General features: G+C 43.3%; 1 protein-coding gene and 2 long non-coding RNA genes across 8 annotated transcripts in view; 2 read left to right on the forward strand and 1 right to left on the reverse strand.

Annotated features, from left to right (window-relative positions):
- LOC311426438 overlaps positions 1-12,150 on the forward strand; it is a 403,748-nt gene that overhangs the window by 72,819 nt on the left and 318,779 nt on the right. The window lies entirely within an intron of this gene.
- On the forward strand, positions 2,066-7,849 carry LOC311426385. The gene is made up of 2 exons (XR_014686693.1): positions 2,066-2,707; positions 5,102-7,849. It is a non-coding gene; the product is annotated as an uncharacterized lncRNA (long non-coding RNA).
- The window catches only part of LOC311426296 (DDB1- and CUL4-associated factor 12-like), a gene marked incomplete at its 3' end in the record, with an annotated part of 124,446 nt that continues 114,613 nt past the window's right edge, over positions 2,318-12,150 (reverse strand). For 3 of the 6 annotated variants that reach the window (XM_084502639.1, XM_084502638.1, XM_084502635.1), the window contains 3 exons: positions 9,772-9,956; positions 8,927-9,071; positions 5,501-5,942 (listed from right to left, as the gene is read on the reverse strand). In XM_084502639.1, coding sequence (XP_084358765.1) covers positions 5,785-5,942; positions 8,927-9,071; positions 9,772-9,956 — 488 coding nt within the window. Of the gene's footprint in view, positions 2,805-5,500; positions 5,943-8,912; positions 9,072-9,771; positions 9,957-12,150 lie in introns of those variants that run through there. The other 3 variants (XM_084502640.1, XM_084502636.1, XM_084502637.1) reach the window with 2 other exon arrangements.

A 12,150-nucleotide genomic window follows, 5' to 3' on the forward strand; every position in this document is an offset into this window, starting at 1 on the left:
CTGACATACGCTGGACCATCGTCCGTCTTGATCTGCTGTGGCACTCCCATAATGGCCACACACACCATCAGATGTCTACGCACAAGGTGTGCTTTTTCTCCCCCCTGTGCCATTGCCCATATGAATCTTGAAAAAGTATCAATACTCACATGCACATATATTTTAGTACTATATTCCGGCACATGCGTTACATCCATTTGCCATACCTCAAGTGCCTTAATACCCCGTGGGTTAATTCCCAAACCTAACCCTGGTCCATGATGACTACAGGAAGCGCACGCTCTTACTATTCCTTTCGCCTCTGTCCAAGCAAATCCAAGCATTCTCCGAAGACCCTTTGCATGCTGATGGAACATTTTGTGCAACACTCGCGCATGTGCAAAATCACTCTCAGGCCCCTCTGTGACTATACTCACCTACTTGTCTGCTTGTGAATTACCTTCTATTAACTCAATTGAGAACTGGTGACTACGTATATGGATAACACAGTAAGGTGCAGTTCTCCCCTGAATGGCATCTCGCAGCTGCAGAAATAATAACAATCTGTCCCTCTTAGTTTGCCATATCAAGGCATCCTCTATCCATTTTACCATGTTGACAACATACAGAGAGCCTGAGACGAAATTAATTGGCTCATGCATCCAGCACTGACAAGCCCAAACAACTGCAGACAATGCCAATGTTTGTAATGAATCCCCTGTCTCCCCCGGAATTATGTATTTCTCCCAACTTCCGTTCTCGTACCACACACACACAGCCTTCCTACTTGCTGCACCTGCATCAGTGTATACAGTGCGACCCACCACTGGTCGGGACGAAAGCCGTGGTACTATCTGCCATTTATATGATCTTATAACTTGCCAGAGAGGCCCCTTTGGAGTTCAGGAATGTACCAATCCCGGGTAATCTAACATAGCTTCTTGTAGTGGCATGGACTGCTGTAAACACCATTCCAAATGATCCTAAGTCATCGGCAGACTAATATCTCCTGGTTCCTGCCCGCTGATCTCAATACTTTGAGAGTGACCCTAACGTACTAATTCTGCAATAACTTCTGCCCATGTTTGAACACTCATTTTTGGCTGAATCGGTAGGAAAATCCATTCCAGAACTCGAAAATGCTGCCCTATCATTCCACCCTTGCCATCACCTTTTTCACTTATGCCATTCCTACTTTCAGTGCTGTTAGTGTCAGTGGCATCCTCCTGATACTGTTTCTGTCTTTGTCACCCCTTACTCTCCCCCTTTTCTTTTTGCCACTGACCAAGCACCGCAAATGGATGAGACTTGCTAATGGATGAGATTGCTAATTAGGAAGGAGAGTGCAACGTCTGCTATACATCTGCAAGCAGTGCCAGCTGCAACCTTAAAAGCTATTTGTGAAAGAGCCTGCCGGTGGTCATTTGTTAGTGTAAACTGCAGCTCTGCACTCCTGCACCGCAATAAAGGTAGTAATATAGCTAAGTTGTCATTAGTAAACCGTACAATGTGGCAACCCCTCTGAATATTATTCAGGAACATTTGTACATTTATCAAATTATGTAACACCATAGTGTTATAAGTTAGACCACACAATTTACTGGTCTATTGAAATTATTTTATTAATCAAGTAAGCAGACACAAGCAAAACAGCGCTGGGCGGCTGGGAAGTCTCCGCTCCGCAACAGCACGCAACTTCCCCTTTCCAGTGTTGCTGTTTTATAGCATTCAAGTTCTGGCATGTCAAGACTTGACTTGTCGACTTGTCGAGACCCGTCGACTTGTCGAGACCTGTCAACTTGTCGAGACTAGTTCTGAGGCTTCGCAGTCTGTTGTTGGGGGTCGTTCTGGCCCACCAAACCGAATGTCATCCATATAATGGTAAATAATTATGTCACACCACGCTGTCCGAATTGGTTGTAATGCCAAGGCCACATATAATTGATCTCCACCCCTCTGCTATGTGCCAACTCGCCACACGGTGGCGGTCGTCTGCCGTTTCCGCTGACGCCTCCGATGTCCCAAAGCAACTCGACTCCGGATGTCCCGCGTCTCACCGTGATACGTCACTTCACGTCTCACCGCGATACTTCACTGCTATGCGTCTCACCGCAAAACCTCTGTCTCTGCGTCTCACCACGTCTGTCCGGGTCTGTGCTCCGAGTCTCTCAGCGTCCCGCATGTAACTGCGTCTCTGTTCCTAGGCTCTCTGCGTCTCTCTGCATCTCTCAGCGTCTCTCACGTCCCTCAGCGTCTCCGTGTCTCGCCGGGTCTCAGCCTGTTAGGGCACCATTTGTTGCAGGAAGAACGGCCGAAAAAACGACAGACACTAGTATGGTCAGATCATACTCTCCCTTTATTACCCGAATAGCCTGACTTTTATAGCAAACTTAACAGGGGCGGATAGTGTCTCACACAAGATTATTGGTCAAAAGAACTTAGACAAACAACTGCAAGAAAACAACCCCACCTGCAAGAAAACAACCCCCTTGTGATTAGCAGTCACGTAGATCCCGTCCTTGAAGTCAGCTGCTGGCAACAATATTTTTTAAATTCCTCAATTGGGAGATGTGAGAACACTGTCATGGGAACTTCTCATAGTCCTCCTGGCAGCTTGGTTTGCTCAGCTGCAGCAAGTCATGGCCTCCTTGCTGTTCCAAAAATCCCTCAACATAACACCATGCTAGTCTGAACATCCCAAGGATATCCAACATCTTGGAGAACTATTGTAAGTATCTCAGAGGATAAGAGGGTGGTGAAGGAGAAAGGGAGAGTGAACAAGTAGGAAAAAATATCTTCCCCTGTCCCCTCCACAGATTGGCTCCCTGAAGAAAAAAAGCAATAGGTGTAATTGTTAATAGTTTCCAAGATATGGTTTCCAAAGTAGAGTTGATGACAGTGCTGAGTACAAATACCAGGTTAGAGTCATGACCAGAAATTTCATCATATCATAAGCCACTGTTGCACTGCACAGTACCATAATGATCTTAAACCAGGGCCTGGAAAGGATAAACAGCACAACAGGGAGCACATACAGAAAGTAACGTGCTATAATACTCAATTTCGAAAACAGGCACAGCAGACCTGAGATCAAAGCAATCAATGCTGTGACTAGCAACTATTAAGCAGGTCTAATACTTATACCAATTTTAGTTTAACACACTCTGGTCAGATCTGTCATTATCTCAACCCTTCGAGCCCCACGTTGTGCGCCAAAAGGACTGTTGAGGTTTAACCTGGCCGGCAGCTCAGCACCACACAGCCGTTTGCTCCCCCTCCCCCCTCCCTCTCTGGGAATGGGTAGGGTGTCAGAAAGAAATGTAAACCTGTGGGTTGAGATAGAGACAGTTTATTAGGACAGAAAAGAAAGGGAAATGATAATAATGATAACAGTACTACTACTACTGTGTACGAAACAAGTGATACATAATGCAATTGCTCACCACCCGCTGACTGATGCCCAGCCTAACCCCGAGCAGCCGGCCCCCCCACCCTGGCTAGCCACCCCTATATATTGTTCAGCATGACATCAGATGGTATGGAATACCCCTTTGGCCAATTTGGGTCAGCTGTCCTGGGTCTGTCCCCTCCCAGCTCTTGCTGCACCCCCAGCCTGCCTGCTGGCAGGACAGAGCAAGAAGCTGAAAAGTCCTTGTCTTAGTGTAAGCACTGCTCTGCAATAGTTAAAACATCAGCATGTTATCAGCACTCTTCTCATCCTAAATTCAAAACACAGCACCCTACCATCTACTAGGAGGAAAATTAACTATCCTATCTGAAACCAGTTCAGTATGCAGTACTGAGTGATTAAGAGAAAGCAGAAGTGTGCCACAGGATGCAATTCGGGACACATCCCTGCTGGAATTGCTTTGCTTCTCAGCTGCTAATCTGTGCTTGCCGAAGTGTTTGTAAACTTTCATTTGGAAAGGAGTCAAGGAACTTGGGTTTTGTAACGTCGCCTTCCCGTCTGTCTTTCCACAAATGAATTTATTGAATGAGCTTGATTTTGCTGTTAGAAACATACTATAATGGTGATTGATAATTGTATCAAAGTGATTATATTTGATGGTTATGTCTTCAAGACTCTTTATTCTTGAAACATTCCCTTTATTTGTGTTTCAGACAGCTGCAGTGCTATATATAAATTAAAGAACTATATAGGCACAATAGTTCTTGATGTTTCTGTTTGGTACTATTCCCTCATTTTCAGTTTTAAGTGCAGGTCTGGTTGTCCCCCTCTCTTCTACCCCATGTTAAAAAGGGAATGGTAGAGCAAGAAAAAAGACTTTGAAAGGTACTGGGAAGATTGCTTTTATGGGATGTAAGGAATAAGCAAAGTATCACAGAATCACAGAATTGTAGGGGTTGGAAGGGACCTCATGAGGTCATCGGGTCCAACCCCCCTGCCAAAGCAGGTTCCCTAGAGCAGGCTGCTCAGGTAGGCATCCAGACGGGCCTTGAATATCTCCAGAGTAGGACTTCGCAGACTGCAAAACAGAGGGTTGTGGTAGACATCTGTAAAGTTTCTAGCGAGAAAGTTCTGTGGGGAAATGAGTTCATCACTCATGCAAATATGAGTGAGGGGATATTAAATCAGTAAGTTATAGGTTCAGAACGAATGTAAGGAAGTGGTTTTAATATATGAAGTTAACCTGAGAAACTCTTTACTTAAGGTCTTGTGGATGCTGAAAATTTATATGTGGGGTGTTTTGACAAATGTATTCAAAAAAAATCACAGGAAAAAAAAAAAAACAAAAAACAAAAACAACAAAAAAAAAAACAACAAACATAACAACAAACTAACTAACCAAATTGAAAAACAATGCTGAATGAACAAGGCTGGTGAATTATGTAAATTGTTTGGCTCAGGAAGTGTCTGAGCTACAAATGGCTGAAGATCAGGATTGTGTCCAGAGGAATGGTGTTGTGGTTTCAACTCTTATACGTTTCCACAGACTTTGACGGTAGTCAATGACAAGATTGTATGTAGATCTACTTCTCGGCTTCATTCAGCACATAAATTATTAGATTCATGTGTAGCAATTCAACTCGTTTGCAAAGTGAAAGTGGATTTATCACTTGTACTTCTGTTCCTGAATTCCTTTCCTTTTCATTCTTTCAGAGCAATGTGCACATGGCAAAAATGTGGAGACCAACACCAAATTAAATCTAGCGAAACAGAAATAAAAGTGAAAGGGGAAAACATGAGGTTTTAATTTTGGATTTAAAGTACCTGACAAGGAACCTTTCAAACATTTCCTGGCTACGTAAGAAAATAGAGCAGTGTGCCTTTTTCGTAAATATCAGACTAGTCCAAATTGTGTTTGTGATAGCCTATTTTTTATCTTAAAAAGTTAAGAAGAAAAGATATCTGGAAGAAAATGAGCTTCTGTAACCAGAATTGCATATCTAAACATTTTCTTGTTTTAAAACCTTAGCACAGTTGGAAAAGAACATATTTGAATTTGCTTTGCCAGAACTAGTAAGGATGTTGGTTTTTCTAAAACAAGAATGCAGAGCAGACCTTCTTGAGGTCACAGTTTGAAGTCTGTTTAGTTTCGCTGTAGTTAGCATTATGTGATTTTTTTTTTTTGAGATTAACCAGAACTTAGGTTTAACATAGTGTGGTGGTTCCGCTCGAGTGGGCAGCCGAGCTCCACCACAGCCGCTCTCTCACTCCCCCTCCTCAAAGAGGAACGGGGAGAAAATACGATGAAAAGGGCTCAAAGGATGAGATAAGGACGAGATAAGCTTGGTTTGCTCAGCTGCAGCAAGTCATGGCCTCCTTGCTGTTCCAAAAATCCCTCAACATAACACCATGCTAGTCTGAACATCCCAAGGATATCCAACATCTTGGAGAACTATTGTAAGTATCTCAGAGGGTAAGAGGGCGGTGAAGGAGAAAGGGAGAGTGAACAAGTAGGAAAAAATATCTTCCCCTGTCCCCTCCACAGATTGGCTCCCTGAAGAAAAAAAGCAATAGGTGTAATTGTTAATAGTTTCCGAGATATGGTTTCCAAAGTATAGAGTTGATGACAGTGTTGAGTACAAATACCAGGTTAAAGTCATGACCAGAAATTTCATCATATCATAAGCCACTGTTACACTGCACAGTACCATAATGATCTTAAACCAGGGCCTGGAAAGGATAAACAGCACAACAGGGAGCACATACAGAAAGTAACGTGCTATAATACTCAATTTGGAAAACAGGCGCAGCAGACTTGAGATTAAAGCAATCAATGCTGTGACTAGCAACTATTAAGCAGGTCTAATACTTATATCAATTTTAGTTTAACACACTCTGGTCAGATCTGTCGTTCTCTCAACCCTTCATGCCCCACATTGGGCGCCAAAAAGGACTGTTGTGGTTTAACCTGGCTGGCAGCTCAGCACCACACAGCCATTTGCTCACCCTCCCCCCTCCTTCTCTGGGATGGGGGACAGAAATGGGAATGTGAAGCCTGTGGGTTGAGATAGAGACGGTTTATTAGAACAGAAAAATAATAATAATAGTACTACTAATAATAGTACTAACAATAACGTGTACGAAACAAGTGATGCACAGTGCAATTGCTCACCACCTGCTGAACGATGCCCAGCCTATCCCCAAGCAGCTGGCCCCCCCACCCCGGCTAGCCACCCCTATATATTGTTCAGAATGGCGTCAGATGATATGGCATACCCCTTTGGCTAATTTGGGTCAGCTGTCCTGGGTCTGTCCCCTCCCAGCTCCTGCTGCACCCACAGCCTGCCTGCTGGCAGGACAGAGCAAGAAGCTAAAAAGTCCTTGGCTTTTGAAATGAGTTCCAGGAAATCATTTCCATTGTCTCAGTCCTGTCCTGATTAGTTCACAATACCTATAGAAATCCCTTATCTTCCAGAGCCCTCCTATCTCAGTCCTGATTAGTTTACATTACCTATAGAAATCCCTTTAGCATCTATTTCGTACTTCAATCTCTTTTGAAGGAAAAATGGGCCTAAAAACTGTAGTGCAAACTTTAATTAGGGATGGAAGATGATAGGGATTAGGGATAGGAAGAAGACAGAGTAAAGGCTCATAATCAGACCCCCAAACCAACGGAGATTCAATTGGCCTTGGCCAAATTTGAAGCCAAGACACGAATTAATGACATTCAAAAGAAGAGGAGGGATAATATTGTGATATATGGAGTAATAATTCATGTCAAGAAGATGGTTGATATAGAACAATGAAAAACACTGAGTAAACTGTTAAAATTTGTTGTTTAATGTTATATGATAATCATATCATTAGTGCAGTTTCAAGGGTTAACGAAACGTGGGAAAAGATGGCCTGGCATAAGTTAGTGTCAATCACATTTTGTTACATTCGGGAACCTTGTGGAGGGCAGAGCATGGGCAGAGGTGGAAGCTACACCCTGCAGTCTGGACAAGATCCAGGAACCCACAGAGTCTGCGCAGGAACAAAAAGTTACTAGCGGTGATGAAGAAGAACCGTGAGCCTTCATCCCCACGACCCGCAACGACCACCACCAAGAGATAATGCGCAGGCGCCAAAAGGAGGAGTTTGTGAAAATACTAATTATAATACGAAGTGGGGATAGGTCATACATATGTATAGGCGTACTCGGATTTCTCATGAATATGTAAAAGTGATGTTCTATATATATATTTAGAAAGTCTGACGGTTGTGCGCGCATGTTGGTAGAGCATAAGCTCCCCATGCACCCAGCGCTGTTTACTTGCCTTTTATAAATATTACTAAATTCAGATTGAGTTGTATCTTCATTTATAACAATATAAACTGTACTATGTGACTAGTAGGCATGCTCCTGCTTGTGGGATGCCCGCCATTGCAATCGCAAATAAAAATGCTACTTCAATGAGATCCTTGCCTGAGCCTGTTATTGGCTACAGAATGTTTCTCACACTACCACAGCAGCATACCTGGGAACCTTGTCTCACCTTCAAAATGGTTAGATACAGTTCATTTTTTAATAATAAGAAAAAAACCTCACGGTCCCTAGCCCCCCTCCCCCCACCCCGGTTTCTTTCATCACCTCTGCAGGCCCTCAGAGTAATGTCACCCTGCCATGCAGGACAGCCTACTCAAACTCCAGCTGCACGAGCTGATACCTGGGACAGGCAGAAAAGGAACAAAAGACTTTTTCTTTTTTTTCTCCTGGCACTGCTGAAAACTACTATTCAAATGCAAACACACTTCTGAGAACTCCTGTGCTTCTCCAGTTTGGGCTTGATGGGCAATACCTTGGGGAAGCTGTCCCCGGGGCTCCGATGACTACAGTTTAAAATTACTGTATTCCTTTACATATAAACAGTGTCATTAGACTTGTACTTTTAAAAAATAAGATCAACCAAGGCCAGGGCCAGGCTCTGCAGATAAAGTAGTAGCTTATCTCTTACAAATATTTTTAATATTTTTTAATTACAAGTAGTCCTCGCTCCAGGTAATGTAACTGACACAAAGTACCTGCACACACTCAGCCCCTAGACTTTCACAGAAAGCCCAGGAGCAACCACTCTAGTAGAAAGGAATCCTACCTCACAGCAAAGTAGGGGAGGGGGCACATGGCCAAGATAGCATAAAAACAGGGGAAAAGTCATTTGGAGCAAATATAATAAAAAGGGATTTCAAAAACCCTTCATGTAAAGGATCAAGGAGGTTAAAGCAAAAACTGGTTCAAAAAGATGTACAAAACTGTTGGAGACCAACAGAAAACTCTGCCAAAAATAACTTGTGTTTAAATCATAACTCAATGGCATCACACAATTTCATTGAAAAGAAAAGAAAAGAAAAGAAAAGAAAAGAAAAGAAAAGAAAAGAAAAGAAAAGAAAAGAAAAGAAAAGAAAAGAAAAGAAAAGAAAAGAAAAGAAAAAAAGAAAAGGAGTGGAAATCTGTGTAAAGATCAGCATTTGTAAAGAGTTATCATTAGCTCCAGAGACCAGCGTAATTCCCATGAAGTCCTGATGGAAGGGGGCCTCCTGCCACAAAGAGTTTTGTTCCAGACGAGTCGTAGCAGTGGGTGTAAACAGCATTTGGGAAGAAATTAATTTCAGAAAAATAATTCCTCCAGGTTTCATCATGATTCTGTTAAAGAAAAGTTCAGACTGTTACTGATGCCAAACAAACAGGAAGCCTTGTTTCACAGAAGCAGAATGTAGTTTCCAGAGCCTAAGAGGGATCTTTTCCTTTGTTAATACTACCTGAAGCTTCAGACAGAACAACTTGAATTGGAAGATACCAGATCCTTCCTGAAGCTTTTTCTGAGGAGGTTTGAACCAAACAGTGGAGGTGGGGAGGGTGAAGGGTAGGGAAGATAGCAAGTCCGATTAATTTTTAAAGTTGCAACACAACGATAAAAAAGATAATGAAGTTAGACATAGCCATTAACTGCTTTATAGAAACATAAATGGACATTGAACTCAAGTGCCTGCCATGGCATTATTTCAGGAAACCAGAGTTTCTAAAATTGTATAAAGTTAAACTAAATCTCTCAGATTACCACATTAATTTATCACACTTTTAAGGTAGACAACATAACTTGTTTGATGTACTAACAACTAGAAGATAGACTACAATCAAAACTATGAAGAGGGAAAAAAAACTAGTTAATTTATGGATCAGTGGATAAGCAGAGTAGTCAGTACGCCTTACATTCAAGCAGCTGGCCACTCAATACCTTTGTGAAAACAATCTTGCAGCATTTCTTGATTTTCATTATTACAGATAGCTCCCATTACTATAAAAGCAGCTTGTTCAAGCCCTATAGTTACAAGCTACTACTCACCAGCCAACCTTTCCCCGTAGTCAACTTCAAAATTTCACTTCCTCCTAATTTCTGCTTCTGTCCATAGCAGGCACGTGGGGGCTTTTCATCCAGGAACCTCTGGGCTCTGATATCATAGAACAGTAAGGAGCCGTGTCCTGTTCCCACTGTGATGATGTGTTCGTAGAAGCTCACTGATCGAATACCTGACAAACAGAGAAAGGACACACAATCCAGTGAGGACCAGGCACGCTTTGGCTCTGCAACGCTGCTGCTTGATGCCTAATGCTTTCTTCAACAAAAACTACCTTCTAGTTTTCTCCACATCAGTTTTCCCATTTCTATGGAGCAGTGTAGATAAATCCCATTTATACTACTGAAGCAGCAGCTTCAATTGTATACGTAATATAATATACATAATTTATAATATATATAAAATTGTAAAATATAATATACATAATATATAATATATGTAAAATTGTATGTATGTATGTGTATATACACACACACACTATTCCCCTTCTCCTCTGAGGCCATCTACTCCACTGATGGTGCATAGCAAGAAGCTTCATTCTCAGCAGGCCCCAGCTCTGCCAGATAAGCAAAGATCTAAGATGTTTAAGATCAAGAGCAAGCTTGTTCTGTCTGCAACGAGCTTCTAAGTGAACCAGCAGGAGCGAGTGCATGGCAGCACATAGCGGAAAGGATGCATATTGGTGTCTCCCACGAGCTCACCCTTATCTAGCTACCTGCCAAGCTGGGAGAAAGAGCCAATGAGAAAAATTACTCTGCTTCCACCACATGCATCTTGCAGATCTAGAGCAACAAAAGTAGTTCAAAGTAGTAGGCCAAAAAAAATAATGGTCCATTGTGGCTGGCCCAGAGGCTCCATGCATCCTTGGCATAGACTACCTCAAGAGAGGGTACTTCAAGGATGCAAAAGGGTACCGGTGGGCTTTTGGCATAGCTGCTTTGAGCACAGAGAAGATTAGACAGCTGTCTACCCTGCCTGGCCTTTCAGAAGACCCTTCCGTTGTAGGATTGCTGAAGGTTGAAGAACAGCAGGTACCAATTGCTACCAGAACAATGCACCGACGGCAATATCGCACCAACTGAGACTCCCTGATTCCCATCCATGAGTTGGGAGAGTCAAGGAGTGATCAGCAAGACTCGCTCACCCTTTAATAGTCCTATATGGCCAGTGTGAAAGTCTAATGGCGAGTGGAGGCTAACGGTGGACTACTGCGGCCTGAATGAAGTCACGCCACCGCTTTGTGCTGCAGTGCCGGACATGCTAGAACTTCAGTACGAACTAGAGTCAAAGGCAGCCAAGTGGTACGCCACAGTTGATATTGCTAATGCATTTTTCTCCATCCCTTTGGCAGCAGCATGCAGGCGGCAGTTTGCTTTCACTTGGAGGGGCACCCAATACTCCTGGAATCGACTGCCCCAGGGGTGGAAACACAGCCCTACCATTTGCCACGGACTAATCCAGTCTGCACCGGAACTAGGGGGAGCTCCTGAACACCTGCAGTACATTGATGACATCCTCGTGTGGGGCAACACAGCAGAAGAAGTTTTTGAGAAAGGGAAGAAAGTAATCCGAATTCTCCTGAAAGCTGGTTTTGCCATTAAACAGAGTAAGGTCAAGGGGCCTGCACAGGAAATCCAGTTCTTGGGGGTAAAATGGCAGGATGGACGTCACCATATTCCGATGGATGTGATCAATAAAATAACGGCAGTGTCTCCGCCAACTAGCAAAAAAGAAACGCAAGCTTTCCTAGGCCTTGTGGTATTCTGGAGAATGCATGTTCCAGGCTATAGTCAGCTTGTGAGTCCTCTATATCGGGTGACTCGAAAGAGAAACTATTTTGAGTGGGGCCCCGAGCAACAACAGGACTTTGAATAAATCAAACAAGAAATAGCTCGTGCAGTAGCCCTTGGATGTTCGTAGGAAAATTCCCACTACACACCATGCGACTGATGCTACGTGGAGTAAGTGGATAGCGTTAATTACACAGCGGGCTCGAATGGGAAAACCTAATCACCCAGGAATCCTGGAAGAAATGGACTGGCCGGAAGGCAGAGATTTCGGAATGCCGACAGAAGAGGTAACCCATGCTGAAGAGGCACCGCCATATAATCAGTTGCCAGAAGACAGAAAGCAGTATGTGTTGTTTACTGACGGATCCTGCCATGTGGTAGGGAGCCATCCGAAATGAAAACCTGCTGTGTGGAGTCCCACACGACGAGTTGTGGAGGCCATGGAAGGGGAAGGCGAGTCGAGTCAGTATGCAGAAGTAAAAGCCATACAACTAGCCCTAGAGATTGCTGAAAGAGAAAAATGACCAGTACTGTGTCTCTACACTGATTCATGGATGGTGGCAAATGCTCTGTGGG

Source organism: Aythya ferina (assembly GCF_964211825.1).
Source record: "Aythya ferina genome assembly, chromosome: W".
Classification (NCBI taxonomy): domain Eukaryota; kingdom Metazoa; phylum Chordata; class Aves; order Anseriformes; family Anatidae; genus Aythya; species Aythya ferina.